Source organism: Castanea sativa, chromosome 1, assembly GCF_040712315.1.
Source record: "Castanea sativa cultivar Marrone di Chiusa Pesio chromosome 1, ASM4071231v1".
Classification (NCBI taxonomy): domain Eukaryota; kingdom Viridiplantae; phylum Streptophyta; class Magnoliopsida; order Fagales; family Fagaceae; genus Castanea; species Castanea sativa.
The window spans coordinates 3,316,460-3,342,571 of NC_134013.1; the positions used below are offsets into that span (position 1 = coordinate 3,316,460).

The 26,112-nt window shown below is 35.4% G+C and overlaps 1 protein-coding gene and 5 pseudogenes across 1 annotated transcript; all 6 read left to right on the forward strand.

Annotated features, from left to right (window-relative positions):
- LOC142621882 (uncharacterized) lies at positions 1–3,337 on the forward strand. Its single transcript, XM_075795254.1, has 7 exons — positions 1–49; positions 252–496; positions 607–831; positions 1,287–1,379; positions 1,480–1,581; positions 1,855–2,232; positions 3,028–3,337. Exons 1-7 carry the CDS (start codon positions 1–3, stop codon positions 3,100–3,102), a joined length of 1,167 nt encoding a protein of 388 aa, XP_075651369.1. The 3' UTR covers positions 3,103–3,337.
- Positions 3,338–6,111: 2,774 nt separating this feature from the next.
- Positions 6,112–8,526, forward strand: LOC142622592 (putative receptor protein kinase ZmPK1; annotated as a pseudogene).
- Positions 8,527–12,930: 4,404 nt separating this feature from the next.
- Positions 12,931–13,969, forward strand: LOC142621886 (putative receptor protein kinase ZmPK1; annotated as a pseudogene).
- A 1,189-nt stretch (positions 13,970–15,158) lies between these two features.
- Positions 15,159–16,211, forward strand: LOC142621890 (putative receptor protein kinase ZmPK1; annotated as a pseudogene).
- Positions 16,212–18,616: 2,405 nt separating this feature from the next.
- On the forward strand, positions 18,617–20,146 carry LOC142622638 (putative receptor protein kinase ZmPK1; annotated as a pseudogene).
- A 3,037-nt stretch (positions 20,147–23,183) lies between these two features.
- Positions 23,184–25,607, forward strand: LOC142622928 (putative receptor protein kinase ZmPK1; annotated as a pseudogene).
- Positions 25,608–26,112: the final 505 nt, after the last annotated feature.

The window sequence follows — 26,112 nt, forward strand, 5'->3', positions numbered from 1 at the left end:
ATGAGATTTTTACTCAATAGTTTACCATTCATACACAAGGTATGGGCATGTAAGTTGTGAACCTTTATATTAAATTTTATGAAACAAATGGGCTTTTGCATGGTTCAATTTTTTAATTGAACCAAAGTTTTTAATTGGTCATAAGCAAAGTAATGACCACTTGTTTAATAGAATATTTAGATTCATCCTATTAGATGGTTTTCATGCTTTGTTGTTTGACATTGGTTGATATTGTCTCCTTCAAAATTTAGATGTGCAACCAGCTGTACGTGTCACTCACGGGCCAAGCAAGTGCTTGGATGTTTGGGATCTTCCTGATGACGAAGAAATTGAGTTGCCACTAAATAGTTTACATCAGCCAGTTGATGATGGGGCGAGGACTTTCACTCGTTTCTTGGGTACAATTGCGCGGAAACCACACACGTGCCCGATTAGATATCTTAATTGGAAGGACATGCCAGAAGAACTTAAAGAAGAGTGTTGGCGTGTTGTAGAGGTATTAAAGAAGTTATAATACTTGTAATTATGATATTTTGTACTAAGTTTTACATAAGTAATTTAGCATGAACACATTTGTAATTTGATAACTCAACTATTTGATTGTAGCGTAAATACAATGTCCCTGTTAATCCTATTGCATATGCGGCTCTGAAGACATTTACCTTACAAAAAACTGGGAAGGCTTGGAGGGATCATAAATCTAGGATGAAGAAACAACATTATATACCTCATTCAAGAAACAAAACACGGGTAAAGAACAACCCACCCAAGAGATGCATACCACAAGATTGGGATATACTTGTCGATCATTGGTATACTGATGATGCAGTGGTATGTTTGTTTTCTCTCTCTTTTCCATCATGGATCATACCAAAAGGAGAATGATTATTGAGAAATTAAAAGAATACATATTGGATTGCTTTTAGATAGGATTTGTTAGTTTTATGTGGGTTTTTTGTGAAACTGGTATATATGAGAAGTTGTGTTTCATATTTCATATTTGTTTAATTTCGTAGAAGTCTTGGAGGTGGTAAATGCTAGTTTGTCCCAAGGTTCAAAAACAAAGACAAGTGTGTGGTGTTTAATGTTTTGATGTCCATTATATTGTTGCAAGTGAAGCTTTTATTATCAAATTGTTACTCTTTATCATCATGTAGTTCCTCTCATTCTTTTACTTTTGTTTCCAATAGATACCAAATGATATTTCATAGGTTTGGCTTTAGCTAAAGGTGGCTTTAGATCCTTAACGCATACTGTATAGAAATATGTAATTTTGTTGAATGTAGATAGAGTCAGAGAAGAATAAGGACCGTCGTTCTAAACAGGATGAGTTACATATTGTTGGCTCTTGTAGCTATGCTGTGCATGCTGCAAAAAAGGTAATAAATATTATAACGCTTTTTAAATTATTTGGACTTCTCTTAAAGTTTATGTGGAACTTTGTTTCATCATTACATAAATATGTTGTTCATAATGTAGGCAAAAACGGATGGACAACCTGTAGAGTGTGCAGTATTATATCAAATACTACATACTCGTAAAGATGGAACTGCAGTTAACCCTGTAGTGAAAGCAAAAATGGTGAGTAATTTCTCCATTGTAGATGGGGGTAACGAAATAGGAATTCAAGAAACAATATTGTATATAGAAACAATACTACCACTTGTGTAACTTTTTTGAAATCCCATGTCCCATCCAATATATATATGTATATATATATATATATATATATATATATATATATATATGTATGTATGTATGTATGTATGTATGTATGTATGTATGTATGTTGTGGGGTCATATTAACAACATGATTTCTAACTTTTTTTTGTTTTGTTCAAACCCACATATCAGGACAAAATGAAGGAATTGTTGGAGATGTCTTCGAATCAATTGCAGTCATCTGACACGAGTGGTAGTATTGCATGGTCACCAGATGATGTGTTTGCCAAAGTGATGGGTAAGGAGCATAAAGGTCGTATTCGTGGGGTGGGATTTGGTCCAAGTCCAAGTGGTCGAAGTAGCAAGAGTGCTCTCACGGACATTGAAATACACTCAAGTCAAGCAAGGGACAATGAAGTTGCACAACTGAAGGCTTCCTTGGCTACTATGGAGGAGAAACTAGCGGGTTTTGATGAAATGAAGCAAAGACTTAGTCAATTCGAAGAAATGGAGCAAAGAATGGCTCGCATGCTTCAACAAATGCAACAAATTTCTCCTCAATGCAATCAGGTATATTAACAAAGACTTAGTCAATGTTTTGAAGACATTTTTATTTTAGAAAGAATACAAAATTGAACTTGAAAGTTTAGTTGTAAGATAAATATTAAAAAAAAAAAATTAAGAAACACCTGTTGAAAATGCAATATTGACTAGCAGGATAACATTTTCTTGTCATTCTATTCCATTTATACGCATTTATTGAGTAACCATACCTTGTATGAAGAATAAAAATATTTGCTCTTGAGAAAACCAACTATGGTTGGAAGGAAATTTGGAGGGCAAAATTTCCTACAATGATAATCATCATAGTTTTAATTTGGTCCCAAAAATAAATTTCAAGCTCTGTCATTGTCTGTGTATTCATTCATCTCATGTACTGTGTAACCATTATATTAAAACTTTGAACTTAGCTTAATGTAGGTCCAAACATATTATTTTATCCAGATTAGGCATCAAATATATGCGAAGGCCATCATGCCTTATGGCAAAGGTCACTAGTTTAAATCTACCCTTTACCCTCCCCTAAGCCTAAATATATAGAAGCAATTTCTAAAACTATTACATGGCAATTCAGTGAGAGCCCAAACATTTGCTCAGAACCTCTTTGTGAGTTGGTTGCAGGTAGAAACGTATTATGGATCCACACAATCACAACATTTTTTTTTTCTCAATGCCATATCATATATATACACAAGTTTAGGATGTAATAGAGAGATGTAATAGACATTTATTGCCTTGGTAATATTTTCTTGTCATTCTATTCCATTTATACGCACTAATTGAGTAACCATACTTTGTATGTAGGATGTTCCTTCGGCCGAACATTCTCCAACTCTGCCAAAATCTTCAGCCGCATCCTATCAACCAAGCAGCTTATAAGTTTTATCTTGGTGTTCGAGGACTTTTTTTGTGAACAAAGAACTATGGAAGAACAACTGCATTTTTTGCAATTGTTGAAGGATATTTTTTAAATACTTTGGAACTTTGATTATAGTATTAGCTTAATTTGAACGGTTGTTTTACTCAAAAGACCACATCTTTTTTTGTTAATTTTATGATGGTGGTTATAGACAATGTTATATATTTGATAATATATTTCTATGCTAATATTACGTTAGTTTGGAAACATTTGTGGTGTTGTTAATTAATTACATTTGTGGTATTGTGTTAGTAGAGCTAAAACTACTATAGGTTCTTTCTAACAGGTCTGAACAATATATTTGACGCAAAACAGGTTATTTGTAACAGGTTGAACAACAATATATTTGATGTAAACAGTGGTTTCAAAGCCCACTGGTAAAAAAGAAAAGAAAAAAAAGAACCTATAGCGGCAGTCAAAAAGCGCCGCAATAGGTTCACATTTTATGTATTAAATGAAACCCTATAGTGGCGCTTATAGCCCGCCGCTAAAGTGCAATTACTCCGTTTTACTTGCCAGCTTATAGCGGCGCTTTGTGCTCGCCGCTAAAGGTGAACACAATAGCAGCGGGCACGACCCGCCGCTAAAAGTCATCTGACACGAATTCGAACGTTGTATAGCGGCGGTTTTATGCCCGCCGCAATAGACTAAAACTGCCGCTAAAAAGCGTATCTACAGCAGCGAGTTTTTGTATCGCCGCAATAGAGATACTGCGTCGTGACAAGGTTGGCGGGTTGAACCGCCGCAATAGCCCCCGCCCCAATAGGTGAAATGTACCTATAATGGTGATTTTTGGGGCTTTAGCGGCGGTTTTGGCCCATCGCAGTAGGCCAGTTTTTTTGTAGTGAATTCATATTTTGAAAATCCCACTGTTGAATTACATATTCTATATGTTCTTAACAATTATACTAATTTTTAAGTCAATTGCATGTTATTTACCGTTTGATTTATAAACTCTTTATTTATGCATTATTTTAAACTACAAAAACTTGAATTTGAAAAATTAATTGATGACATGGCTATTAATCTTTGATCACCTTAAAATTTTGCAAGCATGCAGAATATACAAAGATAATATAATCTAACAGTAGATTTGTCAATATTTGCATCCAATTAAAAAATATTGAGTGGTGTAACATTGCTTAGAGTTACACTAGGTGTAACTTGAACCGATCCATATATATATATATATATATATATATATATATATATATATATATATATATATATAAAGAGAGAGAGAGAGAGAGAGAGAGAGAGAGAGAGAGAGAGAGAGAGACAAGTTCAAGTTACACCTGGTGTAATTTTACCAAAGTTACAAATTTTTTAAACCGTAGATTTATAAGAAATCTGATGGCTAGAAAATCACTATAATTAATGTCTTATTTAAAATTAATTTCTTTCCATATTAGTTAACCTAATTAATTTGAGAGAATATTATATTATTTTCTTTTTAATTTCCTTTCTCTCTTCTAATCAATTCATCCCTAACCTTACACAAAAGCATATTCTCAACTTTCTTGGGCATGGAGGTAGTTGTGCTAGACTTTCAATTGTTAAAGAAGCCATTGATCAGGGATTGTGTAATGACCAAGTCTGCATATTCAAACAAAACCCTTGTATTATTGCTCTCTTGATTTATCAAAATTAAAAATACTTTTGTTGGGAATCTTTCTCAACATACCCATTATAGCTTTTTAATGTCACATCGCTAAATCCACTTGAGAGCAAGGACACTGAGGATTTTTCACCAAATTTATATTGAACGACATCATCAACTGCAAAAAAATCAAACCTTTATCATTCACAATTACCTAGGGCCACATCACTAATAGCTCCAATGCTAGGCTTAAATTACGGAAAATCCTACAACAATGCAATGGTCAGAACTACAACTAAGCACCACCAATGTGACATCTATGGCATTGCTGATTAACATTCTCCACAAATTTCTAACGACAACCAGGCAGATTGATAATATAAAATTTAGTTAAATTTCATATTCTCGAGAAACAAGGATTGTGTTCATAAAAATAAGCCAACTCACCCCAAAGTATACTTTCTTCTAAACAACTTCTTCACGCCAATGATTGGGTATGTTTCACAATTAGAGGATAGTTTTTAGAAAGTATTTACAAGAACATGAGTATGTAGAAGCCATTTGGCTTAACCTTGCATGTTTAGACCCCTAAGGCTAATCAAGTAAAAAACTGCTCAGGCATGAATCTTTTGGCTACTATATTTTGAACCTAGCTTAATCTTAGTTGTACAACAGGCAAGCCTGGACGAAGAATTAATTGGCTGAGTTTAGACAACCATTTCAATCCAGTGCATATTTTCATGCCCAAGAACGAAGAATTAATTGGCTGAGTTTAGACAATCATTTCAATCCATTGCGTATTTTCATGCCCAAGAACGTTGAGATTATGCTTTTGTGTAAGGTTAGGGATGAAATTGATTAAGAGAGAGAAAGAAAGTTAAATATATATATATATATATATATATATATATATATAATATTCTCTCAAATTAATTAGGTTAGATAATATGGAAAACAATTAATTTTAAAGATGACATTGATTATAGTAATTTTCTAACTATTAGATTTCTTAGAAACTTATGGTTTAAAAAATACGTAACTTTTGTAGAGTTACACCAGGTGTAACTTGAACACATCTCATATATATATATATATATATATATATATAATTGATGCACCATAAAAACTTTGACTACCTACCCAAAGCATTGACTGAAGTTTCATATTTAATATTTTAATTGATGCATGATAAAAACTTTGGCTACCTGTCCACAGCATTGACTAAAGTTTCAAATAGTAGCATTACTCATCAAATAGAGCAAGGAAAATAGAGTCTTGCTTTTACATACGTTCACACGTATATATCTTTCACCCTTAAATAAAGAGAAGCACGTCTTTGTTTCACAACTCGTCCCAAGCCCATCTTTTGATCATGGCTACTATAATCCTGTTGCTTCTCTTTTTGACATTATTTGCTCCATTCTCATCTTCAACATTTAGCGAAGGTTCATCTCTCTTCAGTGAGAGACCAACATATGTATTAACTTCACCAGATAACGTTTTCTCTGCAGGCTTTTACTCCGTTGGTGAAAATGCTTTTTGCTTTGCCATATGGTTTAGCAACCCAAGCACCGTAGTTTGGGTGGCAAACCGTGACCAGCCAGTTAATGGAAAGCGCTCAAAGCTCTCACTCCTCAAAAATGGCAATCTGATCTTAGTTGATGCCGGTAAGTTCACTGTTTGGGCCACAAACACTTATCTCACTCTCCTCAGTAGTACAATTATCTCTCTACAACACCGGTAATCTTGTTCTATACAATAGGGAAAGTATTATTTTGTGGCACAGCTTTGACTTCCCTACAAATACACTTCTTCCTCAACAACTACTCACTAGAAACACAAAACTTGTCTCCTCCAGAAGCCAGACAAACCATTCCTCTAGTTTCTATGAGCTTTTCTTCGACAATAATAACGTTCTCAGCCTTCTTTTTAATGGTCCTGAGGTTTCCAGTATTTATTGGCCTGAGCCGTGGCTTTTAAGCTGGGAGGCTGGAAGGACCACGTATAACAATAGTACAATTGCAGTGCTGAATTCCTTAGGAAGCTTTAGTTCATCCGATGATTTTACTTTTTTGTCAAATGACTATGGAGCAGTGCTTCATAGAAGATTGACGCTTGATTATGATGGTAATATTCGATTGTATAGTTGGGAAAAAGAGAGGCAAACTTGGGTTCTTTCATGGCAAGCCATTCAGAAAACTTGCAGGATTAATGGTGTTTGTGGGGCCAACAGTCTGTGCAAGTATGTTGTTGGTTCAGGGAGGAAATGCTCTTGCCTTCCAAGATACAAGATGAAAAATAGTTCTGACTGGTCTTATGGGTGTGAACCCGAATTTGATCTCCCTTACAACAAATACGAGTCTCTCTTTCTCCTGCTATCCAATGTTGAATTCTATGGGTATGATGTTGATTACTTCACCAATTACACCTTAAATGACTGTACAAATTCATGCTTGCAATTACACAATTGCAAAGCAGTCCAATACGCCTTTGAAGAAGGTGATTGTTTCCTTAAGTCACTATTGTTGAATGGATATCATTCCTCAGATTTCAATAAAGATATCTATTTGAGACTCCCAAAAAACTATAGCTCTTTGTATAACAGTTACGTAGAAGAATTTAGTTTAGATTGCTCGAGAGATGGTACAATACAATTGGAAAGAACGTATGCAAAAAGCCGTGTAAATGGGACTGTGAAATTCATGCTTTGGTTTACCTGTGGTGTGGGAGGACTTGAAGTCATATGTATCTTTGTGGTGTGGTGTCTTTTGATCAAAACCCAAGAAAGTTCAGGTGCAGACAATCAAGGGTATGCTTTTGCTGCCACTGGATTTAGAAAATTTACCTATGGTGAACTAAAAAAGCTACAAAGGGTTTTACTGAAGAGATCGGAATAGGTGCATGGGGAGTTGTATATAGAGGGGTATTGTCTGACAATAGAGTTGCAGCAATCAAGCGTCTCAATGAAGCCAACCAAGGAGAAGACGAATTCCTAGCAGAAGTAAGCATCATTGGGAGGCTTAACCACATGAACTTGATAGACATGTGGGGTTATTGTGCTGAAGGAAAGCACAGACTTTTGGTGTATGAGTACATGGAGCACGGTTCTTTGGCTAAAATCCTCTCTTCTAATGTACTTGATTGGAGGAAAATGTTTGAAATTGCTTTGGGTACTGCAAAAGGTCTAGTGTATCTCCATGAAGAGTGCTTGGAGTGTGTTTTACATTGTGACATGAAGCCTCAAAACATACTTCTTGACTCTAATTATCATCCAAAGGTAGCAGATTTTGGTTTATCCAAATTACAGAACAGAGGTGATCTTAACAATCCAAGCTTCTCAAGAATGAGAGGAACTCGAGGTTACATGGCTCCAGAATGGGTGTTCAATCTACCCATCACCTCCAAAGTAGATGTTTATAGCTATGGGATTGTTGTGTTAGAGATGGTGACTGGGAAGAGCACAATAATGAGTGTCCACACTATAGGTGCTGGAGTTGAAGCTAAACATAGAAGGTTGGTTACTTGGGTTAGGGAGGCAAAGAACAGAGAAGCAACTACTACTACTACTACTACTTCTTGGATTGAAGATATCATAGACCCCACAATGGAAGGCATATGGGATATGGGTAAGGTAAAAATCTTGGTTGAAGTGGCTCTGCAGTGTGTAGAAGAAGAAAAAGATGCAAGACCCACCATGAGCCAAGTAGTCAAGATGCTTGTTCATTGTGAAAATTTATCTACATGAAATAGAGAGGATCCTAATGCTAGTATACCACCAACATGGCATGATGGCTCTTATATTTTGCTTTGTTTTGATCTTCTCATTAGTTTGTTCTCCTATTTTGTGTGTGTTTGAAATAAAATTCCTAATATATAACTGTTTGTTACTTTATTATTAATTAATTGCATCTTCCCCCTAATTAAATTTGCAAAAATAAAAAAATTCTCTTAGAAAATGTTGACTTCAATTCACAGTTTTTAGTTGCTTTATCTGTGTGTGTAAAACCCATAACACTTTGTCCAATTAAACATCCATATTACCATTTTGGGTTGGACTCATGCCACTATGGGCTCCCCGTTTAGGCTAAGCCCAGTCCAATCCCTAATAGTTAAAATTTGAATCTAACATTTACCCAAACTTTATAATTTACTCTTTTGACTTTAATAACCTCAAACAAGACTCGAAGATATTTTTTTATAATGCAAAGATAGCTTAAAAAATTCTTACACTTTTCCAAACCTTATAAGTTATAACCTACTCTTTTGATTTTATTCACCTCAAACAAGGCTTGGAGATAACTTAGTATCTTAGGCTTAAATAATTCAAAGATAGTTTGGAAAAGTCTTACATATAATGTACCAAAAAACACAGTGACGGTTGTTGGTATGAAAAAATATGGAAAATATTAGAATAAATTTAAGTTATTCAAAGTTCAAATGCCTAAAACAATTTTACTTAAAACTTTTTTATTTCTTTTGATTGACTAGGAATGATCCAATAAACCTTCAACAAATGAAAGACAAAAAATTTTAACTAAGAAAAGAGGAAACCTACATTTAGATTCTAGAATTTAGGGGTTAAACAAATTAAGCCAACAAATCAAACCCCAAAGTTTTAAAATTGACAAATCAAACATTTCACTATATTGAATTTAATTGTCCTTAAAAAAATAACATTGTTTATACGACATTGGTCTATACAACTAAATATTTGACTTTAATTAGAAAACATAAGTTCTAATATGATAGAATTATAGTTGATTTTTATCTTGTTCTATGATCAGGTACATATGAGTATAATGTAACGTAGGCTACTCTCTCCTCCAAAAACAGTGAATAATCAAGTATGATATTTGAGAAAGTATTTAGTATTATAGTGATATATCAAATCTCTCTCACAAAATAGTGGATCTCACAATATTCGCAGGTGACAAAAATTAAAAATTGCACAATGTTCACAGTAAGAATATGACCATTCAGACTTCAGAGTGAATCACACCTAAGCCATAGTCTGAAAGCCTACCATAGAAATAATCTGAGACTAGTGGAGAGATGTGTAGCGTGCAATATTGCAATGTGTCTTCAACGTGGATAATCCCATGACGAATGTAGCTTCGAAGTTAGTTTGTCCAAACTCCAAACTTAAACGCCGGGTCGAATGGAGCATTTTACCTTGTTGGGTTGGGCCCACTATGGGCCCAGTTTGGACTAATTGCAGCCATTTCCTCACTGTTAAAATTCGAATCAACGGGCGAGCCTAACTAGCACGAAATCAGTTTAACTTGGTTGAGTAGCACCTGATGTCATTCTATATTATTTTACTATTGCTTCCTTTTTTTTCTTTTTTCTTTTAATGAAAATTTTACTATTATTTTTAGATTTTTTTTTGAGATAAATGAAAATTTTAGTAGTACTATTGCTTCCTCACTTTGTGTGGGATGAGGTCCATTAATATTATCAAAGCACGTGCTGCGTAATAGTTACTACTTAAATGATTTTTCTATTGTGGTGTGTTTCTCTAAGGGATAATTGCAAGTATTTCTTAGACAATAATTTTGATAAAAGAGGACTTGCATTAATTAAAAAGAAATAATTTGTATAAAATAACCTTCGGAATTAATGAAATGCGTAAAAGTTTTAACAAAAGTGGGAGGAAATTGGAAGCTAATCAAATCCGAAATGAGATACCCTACCATTGAATCTTCTACTTACATACAAAGAAACTTAACCATGGTGTGAGCACCTAGAGCGTCTTTCAATAATCTATAGTGTCATAATGGAATCAATCATCACAAATTTATTATTGATCTCGTATTAGGCGTAGCTCTATGTATTGGGTGGGACTTGTGAGTAATTGTATTACGATTATGGAATGAAAGTCATGATAGATGACTCCGAAAAGAATATAAAGCAAGTGAATTAAGAAGTCTAGTGGAGGCAGGATAGAAATCCCCATAAGTTCAGATCTTGAATTGTGATTTGTGAGTAACAAATTCGGAGAATATGATTGGTTTCTCGTATCTTACTTTTGTGTTATCTAATTCCCCTAATTTGGTGAGTCAATAAATGACTTATTTATAGAAAAATTTAAAAGTGAAGTTGATAATTTTGCCACTTGTTCAAAGCACTATTAAGCATCCTTGCTCACGAGTAATTACTGCAAGGATGTGTTTAAGACAAGAATCAAAGGGAAGGCCCCATTTTTTTCCCTTGCTGCCTTGGTCTTGCTCACTTGTCTTTAACCAAGGGTTAAAATCTCAATCTCTGTATAAACACGAGCAAAATATTCTGTCGCTGATGATGTTAGAATCTAAGAAAGGGCTTCGGGACCTTATGGGGCACCATGATTAAAGTAAGAAAAAACTGATTTTTTGTTTTGACTAATGTAGAAAACTGAAAACTTGGTGAGGGATAGAGGATTTTTATTGATTGGGTGTAGCGGATTCTTGAACAACCCTAGTCATCATAACTGGCCCATTTCTTGTTTTCAATGTAAAATCATGAGCTTCTCTTTTGTTATTGACGAGAATATCTTGCCTTTTTTCTTTGCCAAAATTGAATAAACTTTCTTGGACCCATTCTACAAGCGGAAGATCATTACAAACTCCTTCAATATAAAAGTCAGTGTTGAATAGTATTGGTATGAAACAATTATGTGGGACAACGAATGACCTTTGGATCAGGGACGGACCCAAGTGGGGTCTAAGGGGGCCCGCCCCCTGGGCCCAAAAAAAAAAATTATTAGCTAAAATTAAAAAAAAAAAAAAAAAAAAGACATGGGCCCTCCTTATCAAAGTGACTTGGGCTCCTTCTATCCCAGTTGGCCAGCCCAGTCAAGACTCAAGAGCCCATGTAAATCTATATATATATATATATATATATATATATATATATATAAACTAATCATGCAAGACTCTTGCGTGATTAGTTTTTATGACAATGGCCCGAATCAGAGAGACATTGTAGTTGTTGGAAACTACAAGCTTCCTTTTATTATAACACATCATGCAAAATAATGCTTCCTATTCTTCTTTTCTTTTTCTTATTTACTTTTTAATTAATTTTTTTTATACAAGCGATAATGTGAAAATAGAATGAAATTACTTAGGCTTAGCTCAGCTTTAGAACCTCGAGAGGCATCAAAACCTTTCAGTAGTGATCTTTGTTTGTTGGTAAAGAATTTCTATCCACAAGATTTCACAGATTATGAAAAACAAGTGTTGAGAAGAAGCTTTATCATTTTAAGCATAATGTAGTCCAGGATCCAGAGTTCAAAAATTGAACAATTTATCTGAGTTGTGTCAATGGTTAGTGAGAACTGGAAACTCAAAACATTTCAAACTTGTTTATAGAATGGTGAGACTTGTGCTTACTCTTCCAGTTTCTACTGCTACTACAAAACGAGCATTTTCAGCTATGAAAGTTGTCAAAACTAACTTTCGAAACAAAATGGAAAATGATTTTTTGACGGACTCTTTAATGTTATATATTGAAAAGGATATAGCTTCGACATTTAGCTTGGATTCAATCATAGATGATTTTGAAAATTTGAAAGAGTGTCGAGTTCCCTTTTCATAGATGATTCTATTAAGAAACAATAGTGTTTTTGTTGGTAGATGATTGTATCTTAATATATTAAGAAACAATAATTTTTGGGTATTTGTTTTGGTTGATAGTTTATTAATATTATATGGATGTGTATTTGAAATTATTTTTTTCACTTATCTCTGCCCACCCTTCCAGTTTGAAATCCTGGATCCGTCCCTGCTTTGGATGAAATCCTGGATCCGTCCCTGCATTCCATGTGTCCCTACATTGAGGTTATTAGCAAACTTTATTTGTAGTTGGGAGAAAATCTAGAAATTCTAAATTCTAACCAGGTGAGAAATTTTTGTACGCTACCAACATAAAAAAACAAAACAAAACAATCAATGACTAATATGAAACTTTGACCATTGTTCTCTAATAAGTAGCAGAATTTTTTCAAAACAGTATTATAGTAGAAAATAATATATCTTTATGTGCTCCTGACTTCTATGTTCAAATTTATTCTCTTTTTTTATTCTCATTTATATTCACATTTATTCACGCCCCTGTCCAAACTAGTTTTCTTATACACTCCACACTTGTTTATGTATGATATTCAGGTTGCCCTAGTCCATATCTTGTTGTAGCTTTCATGAAGTCCATGGCTTCCCCTGTTTTGTATCTTATACTCTCTTTAGCCTTTTCTTTCCCACTTTTATCTTCAACACTAGACGTTATGGGTAAAGGCAAATCCCTTTCCATAAAGAAACCAGAAGTTTTGACATCTCCAAATGGTGTTTTCTCTGCTGGCTTTTACTCTTTGGGTGATAATGCTTTTTGCTTTGCCATTTGATTTAACAACTCACGCACTGTAGTTTGGATGGCAAACCGTGACTAACCTATAAATGGAGAACACTCAAAGCTCTCCCTCCAAAAAAATGGCAATCTAATCTTAACTGATGCCGAAAAGGTCACTGTTTGGACCACAAACACTGTCACACTCTCCACAGTACAATTATCTCTCTTCAACACTGGTAATCTTGTTTTGCGTAATTTGGAAGGTATTATTTTGTGGGAAAGTTTTGACTTCCCTACAGATACCCTTCTTCCTCAACAACAACTCACTAGAAACACAAAGCTTGTCTCCTTAAGAAGCCACACCAACTATTCCTCTGGTTTCTATGAGCTTTTCTATGATAACGATAACCTTCTTCGCCTTCTTTTCAATGTCCTAATGTTTCTAGTATTTACTGGCCTGACCCATGGCTTGTAAGTTGGGAGGCTAAAAGCACCTTGTATAACAATGGTAAAATTGCTGTCCTAAAATCCTTAGGGAACTTTAGTTTATCTGACAATTTTAATTTTGTGTCAAATGACTATGGAGCAATGGTTCATAGAAGATTGACACTTGGTTACGATGGCAATATTCAATTGTAAAGTTGGGAAGAGGAGAGGCAAACTTGGGTTGTTTCATGGCAAGCCATTCAAAGACCTTGCACAATTCATGGTGCTTGTGGGGTAAACAGTTTGTGTAGTTATGTTATTGGTTCTAGTAGGAAATGTTCTTGTCTTCCGGGATACAAGATGAAAAATAGTACTGATTGGAGTTAGGGTGTGAACTAGAATTTGATATCTCTTGCAACAAAAATGAGTTTGACTTCTTACTGCTATCCCACGTTGAATTCTATGGGTACGTGTAAAGTTGTAATTTACAACTATTTTATATTGGCTTTAATTTTGTGCCAAATTTGATTGTAATTTTTTCAATCATTTCCCTGTATTTATGTGGTTTTTAATTGTAAGCGATGAGTTTGAGAAAGTGTGAAGACTCAAGCTTAAAATGATGAAGAAGTGGATTACGCCAATGCCTTGTGAGAAGCTATCCCGCGAAAGAGCCACGTGTAGAGCATATGATTGGAATGTGAAGAGCCCTGCTAGCTTAGAGTTTTCGCGAGTGTCTCGCAAATAAGGTCTTCCCGTGAAATACTCGCAAAACATTTTGTTTGGCTAATTTGTTATGTTTTGTTTTACCAAGTCTTTACCCACACTATATATACCCTCATTACCCACATATTGTAAGGAGTGTTTTCCAGAGAGAAAACCCTAGAAAATACACTTGAGAGCTAGAGATTGTTATACCCACAATCATCTACACATTTCCTTGTAGTTTTCCTTTACTTCTACCTTTCTATCTCTAAATCCATGAGAGGTTGATAGCCCAAACACTTACCATACCCAATCTGAGTGTCAAGTGAGATTTTGGTGTTGCTGGGAAGCATTGAAAGGAGCCATTCATTGGCGGATGTAATCGGTCTGAATTGCGGGATCCGGGAAAGTTAGAGAAGACGAGATTCCGAGAAGTCAGTTGGTAGCAAGAGCTTGGAGAGTTCAAGTACATTGAGTAGACTAGGCTTGGAGGGTTTTTTGTTATTCGTGTACTCAAAATTATTCTCTAGTAGATCAATTTACCATTTGAAGGACAGCGGAGAGGTTTTTCGTCGAATTCTTCGGTTTCCTCTTCGATATCATATCGAGGTGTTATCTTGTGTTTGTATCTCTCTTCCCTACTCTTTAAACTTATCTTTTGTTTTTGATATTGCATGAATATGGCTTAGGGTAGTATCGGTTGTTTGCGCTCATTTACTCTTATTTTGCACTTAGCTTAAGTTAGAATAAAAGTAATCTAGCCATAATTTTTATTTGGGGGGTCCGAATAAGCTCTTGTGTTTTCACACAAATTCCAGCTTTCAGTATGATTTTGGATTCTTTCCCAATTACACATTTGATTAATGTATGAATGTCTGCTTGCAAGCATGCAATTGTAGAGCATTCTAATACACCTTTCGCGAGGATACTGGCTCTTGGAATTGTTAACCTAAAACATTATTGTTGAATGGATATCATTCTTTAGATTTCATAGGAGACATCTATTTGAAATGGCCAAAAAAGAAAATATGATTCATATGTCAATCATGCAGAACAATTCAGTTTAGTTTCCTCAAATGATGGTATGATAGGGTTGGCTAGAACGTATGTAAAAAGCCGAGTAAATGGGATAGTGATTTCCATGCTTTGGTTTGCCCGTGGAGTGAGAGGACTTGAAGTTATATGTATTTTTGTGGTGTGGTGTCTTTTGATCAGAACACAAAAAAGTTCAGGTGTAGACAAGCAAGACTATGTTATTGTTGCCACAAGATTCAAAAAAGTTACCTATGCTGAGCTAAAAAGGGCCACAAAGGGTTTTATTGAAGAGATTGGAAAGGTGCGTGGGGAGATATTCATAAAGGAGTATTGTCTGATAAGCGAGTTGCAACAATCAAGCATCTCAATGAAGCCAACCAAGGAGAAGGTGAATTTTTAGTCGAATTAAGCATCATTGGAAGGATTAACCACATGAACTTAATAGAGATGTGGGGTTATTGTGCTAACGGAAAGCATAGGCTTCTGGTGTACGAGTACATGGAGCATGGCTTTTTAGTAGAAAACCTCTCGGCCGGCACACTTGATTGGAAGAAAATGTTTGAAATTGCTCAAGGCACTGCAAAAGGCTTAGCTTATTTGCATGAGAATTGCTTGGAGTGGGTTTTACACCGCGATGTAAAACCTCAAAACATAATTCTAGATTCTAATTATCACCCAAAGGTTGTAGATTTTGGTTTTTTTAAGCTACAAAATAGAGGTGTCCTTCCTAATTCAACCTTCTCAAAGATAAGAGGAACTCAAGATTACATGGCTCCAAAGTGGATTTTTAATCTTCCTATTACCTCCAAAGTGGATGTTTATAGCTATGGAATTGTTGTGTTGGAGATGGTGACCGAAAAGGGTCCAACAAGGAGTTTCCATGACATATATGAAGGTGTGGAGATAGAGCACAAAAGGTTGGTTACATGGGTTTGGGTGAAAAGTCAACGGTCAAAGTCAACGGATGATGTCAGCAGCTGACTGGGCGATGACATCAGCAAAAGGGAAGATTGATAAGCCAAAAAAACGTATTGACCCCTTGTGATGGATTAAGTTGATTAATTGGCTAAGTTTATTAATTAATCAAATTAACATGTAAAGAGCGTGATAGCATAAACAAATCACAAATTAAACTTAGTATGTAGCGGAAAATAAATGACACGGTGATTTGTTTATGAATGGGGAAAACCTACACGGCAAAAACCTCACCAGGTGATTTTAAGGTCACCACTCTCGAAACTCCACTATTATCACAACAAGCGGTTACAAGTAAAAGAATTCCAAATACCTTACCAACCTACAGTTGAAATCTTACCCCAATACCTAATTGGACTTGTTCTATAGTGACAATTTCTCATTTTCAATGCACGGCTCCCAGTATGTGACTAACCAATTTGATGCGCAGATCTCAGTACGCGGCTTACTCCATTGCACGAATCTCAAATCTCAGTACGTGACTAACTCCACAGCAACCATTTGATTGTTGTAGTTGATTTGCAGCAGCTTCACATAGAAACACCAATAAGATATTCAATGTTGGTGCAAGAGACTTTGCTTGGTTACAAAACCCAAAGGCGTACAAGAAACGCAACAAGAATTCTTTCTTCTGTAGGAGGAGGCTAGGGTTTCAAAAAGAAAACCTTATGAAGCTCTCTAGTGTTAGGTTTTTCTTTTTCCACCTCCTTTAAATAGGAGCTTTAATGGGCTTTCCTATTCCAAATAGATTTACACAAACCTTGAGCTTTCCTAGTCCAATAAGAATTCTACAAACCCATAGACAAATAGCATTTTAGAGTAAAAACGTTGCTGACTATAAACTAAATCCCGTAAGCTCAATCAATCGGGACATTTGTCGAGCTTTAATGAATCTCGACAGATCGAGCTTTTGTCGAGGAGGTATCGAGACCTACTGTTTGCATTTTTCTTGAGCAGTTCTTGAGTAATCTTCATGTCTTCAATTTAACCACTTGTAATGATCATCTTGAACCTACTTAGATTTACCCAAATACAAGTAAAGTGCATTTTGTTAAAGGATATGCCAATTACATAAAAATATGTCCCCAACAAAGATGACGTCAGGATGATTTCCGCAGCAACCTGGAAGATGACGTCAGCTAAGGCTGACGTGGAAGAGTGATGTCACAGATGACGTCAGCAACAGTAGGGAAGATGGTGTGTGTAGCGCGTGAGGCGCGTAGACAACGTGGCAGAATTCTTCAGCGGCGCGTAAGAGCGCGTGGGAAGTCTGATGAGGCCCATTCTTTTCCGATGATGTAGATTGGAGAAAGATGATTCAAATAACGGCGGTGGTGAGATGATTGGAGCAATACTGAAGGCGCGTGAAACACGTGGAAAAACTGTCGAATCTTTGACCGGCGCATGGCGGCGTGTGGAGGGTCAAATGATGATGATTCTGGCGGGGTTATGTAGATCGATTGAAAATATACACGGTGATATGTCTTATGTCCTAATCGGAGGTCTTATGTGGAAGATCCGACGGAGGTAGTGATCTTGGTGGCAATGATCGAGCTTTTGGTGATGAAGATTCAACCTTAGGCACCTCTGACGGCGGTGGAGTTGTCAGGAGAGGGCACGAAAAAGGTTTACTGATTGAAGAAGTCGAGATAGTGGAAAACACCAAAAAATACAAGGCCGCAAGACACAAGAAAGTTAGAGCAATGGATCTGATACCATGTTAGAATTACTGAATATTTGTATTGTATTTCTCTGTGCAAGAATATATATGAGTGCCTTTATATAGGAGGCATATGAGTGCAGTACAAGTAAGAGTGTAGTACAAGAATGTGTGCTATACAAATAATCTAGTTGGGCATAAAGCCCATAGCACTGTACACATTAACATCTTTAATTCACATTTTGTATTTGTATTGATGGATTGTTTGGTATATGTTCGAGTGGGAGAAGATAGTGTGGAGGAGGGGGCAGTGGATTGACTTCAGGGATGGGTACAAGACCATAGACTTGAGTTACATGGAGACTGAATCACAGTGTGTATTTATTTATTTCTTTTAGCAATTGTTTGAAGATTTAAAATTTCATGGCTTACTGTACCTTGAGAAAAAAAAATATGGTTTCATTTATGAGAATTTCTTGTAAAGCTTCTACTGCCAAAATCATAGTTGTTACTCTCAAACTGATTTCATGAGCATTTTTGAATGGGGCTTTAGAGATTTTTTTTTTGGTCGAAGCTAGTGTTCAGTACAAGTTCAAAGAATGTTATAATTCTCAATAATGCTACACAAATTTCAGAACTTCTTGCGATGGTAGATTATGATTAGTACACCATCTATTTTATATGATACCACCATTTCAATTTTTAATGTGTTAAAATAGAAGATCTAAAAGTTGATAAATGAAAAGAAGATATGTGTGGGGTAAACAATTTGTGTAGTTATGTTATTGGTTCGAGTAGGAAATGTTCTTGCCTTCTGGGATACAAGATGAAAAATAGTACTCATTGGAGTTATAGGTGTGAACCAGAATTTGATATATCTTGCAACAAAAATGAGTCTGACCTTTTGCTGCTATCCCATGTTGAATTCTATGGGTATGATTATGGGTTCTTTCCTAATTACACGTTTGATCAATGTATTAATGTATGCTTGCAAGCATGCGATTGCAAAGCATTCCAATACAGCTTTCGTGGGGATATTGGCTCTTGGAATTGTTACCCTAAAACATTATTGTTGAATGGATATCATTCCTTAGATTTCACAAGAGACATCTATTTGAGACAGCCAAAAAGCAAGTATGATTCATACGTCAATCACGCAGAACAATTTAGTTTAGTTTGCTCAAATGAAGGTATGATAGAGTTGGCTAGAAAGTATGTAAATAGCCATGTAAATGGGACAGTGAAATTCATGCTCTAGTTTGCCTGTGGAGTGGGAGGACTTGAAGTTATATGTATCTTTGTGGTGTGGTGTCTTTTGATTAGAACCCGAAAAAGTTCAGGTGCAAACAAGCAAGGCTATGTTATTGTTGCCATAGGATTCAAAAAATTTACCTATGTTGAGCAAAAAAGGGCTACAAAGGGTTTTACTGAAGACATTGGAAGAGGTGCGTGGGGAGCTGTATACAAAGGAGTATTGTCTGATAATTGAGTTGCAGCAATCAAGCGACTCAATGAAGCCAACCAAGGAAAAGGTGAATTTTTAGCCGAAGTAAGCATCATTGGAAGGAGTAACCACATGAACTTAATAGAGATGTGGGGTTATTGTGCTGATGGAAAGCATAGGATTCTGGTGTATGAGTACATGGAGCATGGTTCTTTAGCAGAAAACCTCTCAGCCAGCACACTAGATTGGGAGAGAAGGTTTGAAATTGTTCAAGGCACTACAAAAGGCTTAGCTTATTTGTATGAGGCTTGCTTGGAGTGGGTTTTACACTGCTATGTAAAACCTCAAAATATACTTTTAGATTCTAATTATCATCCAAAGGTGGCAGATTTTGGTTTGTCTAAGCTACAAAATAGAGGCGCCCTTCCTAATTCAACATTCTCAAAAATAAGAGGAACTCGAGGTTACATGGCTTCAGAGTGGATTTTTAATTTTCCTATTACCTCCAAAGTGAATGTTTATAGTTATGGAATTGTTGTGTTGGAGATGGTGACCGGAAAGGGTCCAAGAAGGAATTTCCATGATCTAACTGAAGGTGTGGAGATAGAGCACGAAAGGTTGGTTACATGAGTTAGGGAAAAAAAGAACGGAGAGGTTGCAACCACCTCATGGATTGAAGATATCATAGACCCCACAATGGAAGGGATATATGATATGGGTAAGATGGAGATCTTGGTTGAAATGGCTTTGCAATGTGTAGAGGAAGACAAAGATGCAAGACCCACCATGAGCCAAGTTGTTGATATGCTTCTTCACTATGAAAATGATCACCAGTAATCATGGCATGGCGTACTTGGTTCTCTCATTTTCAGTGTAGTTATGATTTACTCACTAGTTTGGTCCTCCAACTTGTTTCTAGAAGTTTTCTTTCTTTCTATCTTTTTTTTCTCCTTTTTTATAAAGAGAGTTTTTTTTTTTTTGGGGGGAGGGGGGGAATAAAGTGTTAAGAGTTCTATGTAGCAATTTTTTTTCTTTTGTTCCTCCTAAATTGGAAAAAGTTTGCTTTTTTACTTATTTTTTTGGCCAGATTCATCCAATAATCACAAAAAAGAGCCGTTACAAGTTATTTTTCTTTTTTAATAATTCAATTGTTACACTTAAGGAAGTCAATGTCGTACTGTATTAGCCGTACTAGCAATATATACCATACCAAGAATTAAACTGATACTCCTCTAAAATATACTAAATAAATTCTGGATTGAATGATCGTAGATTTTTTTTTTTTTGCTTGTACAATAAAAAGCATTTTTAAAACATGTGTTTTTTTTTTGTTGAGAAAATTCAAAAAAAAAAAAAAAACCATGTTATTTAAGTTAATATACTTGGGCTAATATGTAGACCTATAAAATATGAAGATTTAAATTATATGTTGATAAACATTAAAAAAAAATTGCTTACATATATAAAAAATAAATACACATATATAGAAGTATATAAATAGTGGTAATTTCAAAATAGTACACCAGCATGAACTAATATTAAAATGTTTGTTCTCCTTGTCAGATCAAAATGGTTTCCAATATGAAATTGACCTCTTTCATTAGAAACTTGGATTAGAAACTTGGTTTTTCTTATAAAGATATACAATACCATCCAGTTGCTAAACTATTTTTAAAATAGCATTATTGGTAATATTAAAGTTGTCGTTTTTTTTAGGACAATATTTTATCTGTGTAAAGTTGTATATGTTAACATCTCACAAACCTAACCCACCTTATGAAGTGCTCAGTTGATAGTGACACCTTCATTGATTTTAATTTGTTAGTGGTAATGGCCTAATATGTCTTCAATAGTGACACCTTTATTGATTTTTTGTATACTCCGTAGACACCACGTATTCAAATACGTACAAAAGCTAGGTAAGGAAAAAGAAAAAAGAAAAAGAAGAAGCACAGAATTCCTCTCTATTTAATTTTTTGAAAGGGAAAAGAAAAAAAAATGGTACAAACGATCATTCTGCAGATGGTCTAAACACAGGGTTATATCTCCATGCTAGTTAATATAGGCCTACATATGTTACATTCCATTAATAATTCATAATAATTAGCACTCCATAATACAATCATGAAAACTTTTTAATAATTAGCACTTTCTATAATACAATCTTGAACGCCAAAAATGAAAATTTTGAAATCCATAACACATGTACAGATGAAATCAACAACTAATAGATACAATCACCATGAATAGGTACAATAAAATGTTCATAGTAAAGCCACGCTAATACAATAACCAAGTGCAAACATTCATAGAAAGTGTGCGCAGAAAGTGCTCAAAATCTTATATATATAAAATATTATGAACAAATTGAAGTCAAATAAAACCTAAGGACCACCTTCTAAAAATTGCAATAATTTTTTATTCCAACAAGCCGACAACTTTTATTTATGGTGAATAAAATACAAACATTATATATACAAAGTGTGGTCCTCAGTGTCTGTTTGTGTCTAAACAATTCAGAAACACAGCGGGGGACTCTTATAAATCTAATAACAACAATAAACCCAATACACCTTCAGTGTTACAACAACTCCAATAAACCAGACACGATAAAGGCAACAAAAATAATTTAAATTTCCTGGTTTTACTCAACGTATCTCCCCAAAATCAAAGCAATTAATGCTCGCTACTTCCTCTACGTGGATACGAGAATCATTAGTTTTCAGACGTTTTTATTTTTGTCAGCTCGGAATTTTCGCTTGCAAGGTAGGAATTGCTTTGGGGAATCAATTTTGGGATTTTCCATGAGTCCTAATTGCTCGCGATTGGGATTTTTTTTTTTTGGGGTCAATTTGGGGTCTTTGCTTTAGATGATTTGGGCCTTTTTTATTATTATTATTATTAGAATTTGAGATAGAAAATCATACTCTAATCTAATCACGGTATATATGTGTATAAAACTTCTTTATACAGACTTAAACCCTGACATTTACCCCTCACCTATTTGTTCCCATTAGGTCTAATTCAGTCCACTTTGGTCTCATTAGGTCCACTTCGGTTTCAATTCAGTCCACTTCAATCCCAATAGGTCCAATTTGGTCCACTTTCATCCAATACGGTCTATTTGTCATGTTCAGTCCAATTTGGTCATATCCAGTCTACTTCGGTCCAATTCGGTCTATAGCTGTTTATTCTGTCCACTTCCGGCCCTTTAGGTATAATTCGATTCAATTCGGTCCTATTCAGTTATGTTCAGTCCATTTCGGTCTACTTCAGTTCAATTTGGTCTAATTAGTCCACTTCACTTCATTCAATCAACTTTTGACTAATTGGGCCTTAAATTGATTTTTTTGTAGGTTGTTTACAAATTTAATCTAAAATTTTTACATTATATTCTTATATAATAATTATATTGCATAGGTCACTGCAATGATCTCCATCTTTCTGACCAATTAAGAAGATCATGAACCCCGGAAGGTATTTGTCAGGTTCTTTCAACATTTATGTATGAAATATGATAGCTAATGTAACGTGATGAACTGTGTCATTGGCGCGGTTGTCATAATCTCAGGTCTATATCTTGTTTCGGACCAGAATTTTATTTTTTTTTGTTTTTATAAGAGGCCAAACCTGAATAAAATATCTTGAATTAATCTTATTGGCGGAAGATCACATCCAATTCTGTGAACTTAGAATCGAAGTCAAATAGCCAAATAGGTATCATCCAAGTAAGAGGGTTGACATATCACAATCATCTCATGTGCTCCATGCCTCCAAACAATAGCCGATTTGTTTTATCACAATTAATCAGCCCAGACTAGTTAATATAGTAACACACTGGTTGCCAAGTCCAATCTCTTGCTTCATGAACATCATGGATTGGCCAGTTTTGTTCCTTCTACTCTCCTTGGCATTTCGTTTACCACTTTCATTTTCAACATTAGATGCTATAAGTGAAGGCACATCATTCAACGTGGAGAAACCAGAAGATGTTCTGATATCACAGAATGGTGTTTTCTCTGCTGGCTTTTACTCTGTGGGTGATAATGCTTTTTGCTTCGCCATATGGTTCAGCAACTCACGCACCATAGTATGGATGGCAAATCGTGACCAGCCAGTCAATGGAAAGCGCTCACAGCTCTCACTCAAAATTGGCAATCTGATCTTAACCGATGCAGGTAAGTTCACTATTTGGACCACAAACACTATCTCACTCTCCTCAGTACAATTATCTCTCTCCAACACTGGTAATCTTGTTTTACGTAATTTGGAAGATGTTATTTTGTGGCAAAGCTTTGACTTCCCTACAGATACCCTTCTTCCTCAACAACTACTCACTAGAAACACAAAGCTTGTCTCTTCAAGAAGCCAGAGAACCTTTTCCACTGGTTTCTATGAGCTTCTTTTTGACAATGATAACCTTCTCCGCCTTCTTTATAATGTTCCTGAGGTTTCCAGTATATACTGGTTTGACCCATGGCTAGTGAGTTGGGATGCTGATAGGTCCACGTATAACAATAGTAGAATTGCAGTGCTAAGTTCTTTAGGCAACTTTAGTTCATCCGATAATTTTACTTTTATGTCAGCTGACTATGGGTTAGTGCTTCATAGAAGACTAACACTTGATTACGATGGTAACATGAGATTGTACAGGTGGGAAGATGAGGGTCAGAAATGGGTTGTCTCATGGCAAGCCATACAGACACCTTGCAAGATTCATGGTGTTTGTGGGGCCAACAGTATGTGTACCTATATTGTTGGTTCTGGTAGAAAATGTTCTTGTCTTCCAGGATACAAGATGAAAAATCATACTGATTGGGGTTATGGGTGTGAACCTGACTTTGATTTCTCTTGCAACAAAAATAAGTCTACCTTTCTGCTGCTATCTCATGTTGAATTTTATGGGTATGATTATGGGTTCTACCCGAATTACACCTTTGATCAATGTAGAGATTTATGCTTGCAATTATGCAACTGCAAGGCATTCCAGTACAGTTTTCGAGTGGATTATGGTTATTCAGATTGTTACCCAAAGACACTATTGCTCAATGGATATCGTTCTCCAGATTTCGGTGAAGACATCTATTTGAGACTACCAATAGGTAACAACATCTCTAACAGCATTCACGTAGAGGAATTTGGTTTGGATTGCTCAAGTGAAGGTACAATACAACTGGATAGAACTTATGTAAAAAGCAGTGAAAACTGGAAAATGAAATTCATGCTCGAGTTTGCTAGTGGACTAGCTGGACTTGAAATCATTTGTATCTTTGTGGTGTGGTGTCTCTTAATCAGAACCCAAAAAAATTCAGATATTGACAAGCATGGCTATGTTATTGCTGCCAACGGATTTAGAAAATTTACCTATTCAGCGCTAAAAAGGGCTACAAATGGTTTTAAAGAAGAGATTGGAAGAGGTGCTGGTGGCATTGTATACAAAGGTGTGTTGTCTAATAAGCGAGTTGTAGCAATTAAGCATCTCAAAGAAGTCAACCAAGGAGAATGTGAGTTTCTCTCAAAAGTGAGCATTATTGGACAGATTAACCACATGAACATGATAGAGATGTGAGAGTATTGCATAGAGGGAAATCACAGGCTTTTGGTGTATGAGTACATGGAGCATGGTTCTTTAGCAGATAATCTCTTAGCCAATTCACTTGACTGGGAAAAAAGGTTTGAAATTGCCGTGGGTACTGCAAAGGGCCTAGCTTATCTACATGAGGACTGCCTAGATTGGATTTTACATTGTGATGTAAAGCCTCAGAACATACTACTAGATTCTAATTATCAACCAAAGGTGGCGGATTTTGGCCTGTCAAAGTTTCAAAACAGAAATGTCTTTAATAATTTTAGCTTCTCAAAGATAAGAGGAACCCGAGGTTATCTAGCTCCAGAGTGGGTTTTTAATCTTCCTATTACCTCCAAAGTGGATGTTTATAGTTATGGGATTGTTTTGTTGGAAATTATGACTGGAAAGGGCCCATCAAGGAGTGTTCATGCTATGGATGATGGCAAAGAGACAGAGCCCAAAAGGTTGGTTACATGGGTGAGGGAAAAAAAGAACAGAGCAGCTACAAATACTCCCTTGCTTCAAGAGATCATTGACCCATTGTTGGAAGGCAAATATGACGTAGGCATGATGGAAACTTTGGTTGAGGTTGCTCTACAATGTGTAGAAGAAGACAAGGATGCAAGACCAACTATGAACCAAGTGGTTGAGATGTTTTTACGCCAACATAATTATTCTCAGTGAATGTATTATATGGTGTAATTAATGTATGACCCGTGCCAACTTCTGGCCTGCGAAATATAATTTGTCTAGTGGCTATATAATTTATTCTTAACGCAAGCATAGTTGTGAATCTATTAAATGTTACCCAACAAATTGGAGTGTGTCGATCTTTGGATGGTACTGTCAAAAAAAAATAGATATTGATCTGATTCTGTTTCATATTTTTACTAGGATAAAAACAACTGCCATGTGATAAGAAAATTCAATGCATATATTGGGATGGCATTCATCTCTATTTACATTAAAAACCGATTGGTGTCTTGGTATGATAATAACATGCATAATCATTAAAAGTGGATGTTATAAGTGGAAACTCTATTAAAAAAATAGTAACTTTTTTTTTTCCTTCAAATCGTTGCATCTTCTTCTTTTCAAGTTTGGTTTTTTTTTTTTTTTTTTTAAATCTTCAATTTTTTTTTTAAAGTTGATTTGTTAATTTGGTCCTCTAAATATTAGATAAAGCTCAATTTGGTCCCTCAACCAAGACCTAATTTTAAAACTCTATTTTAGG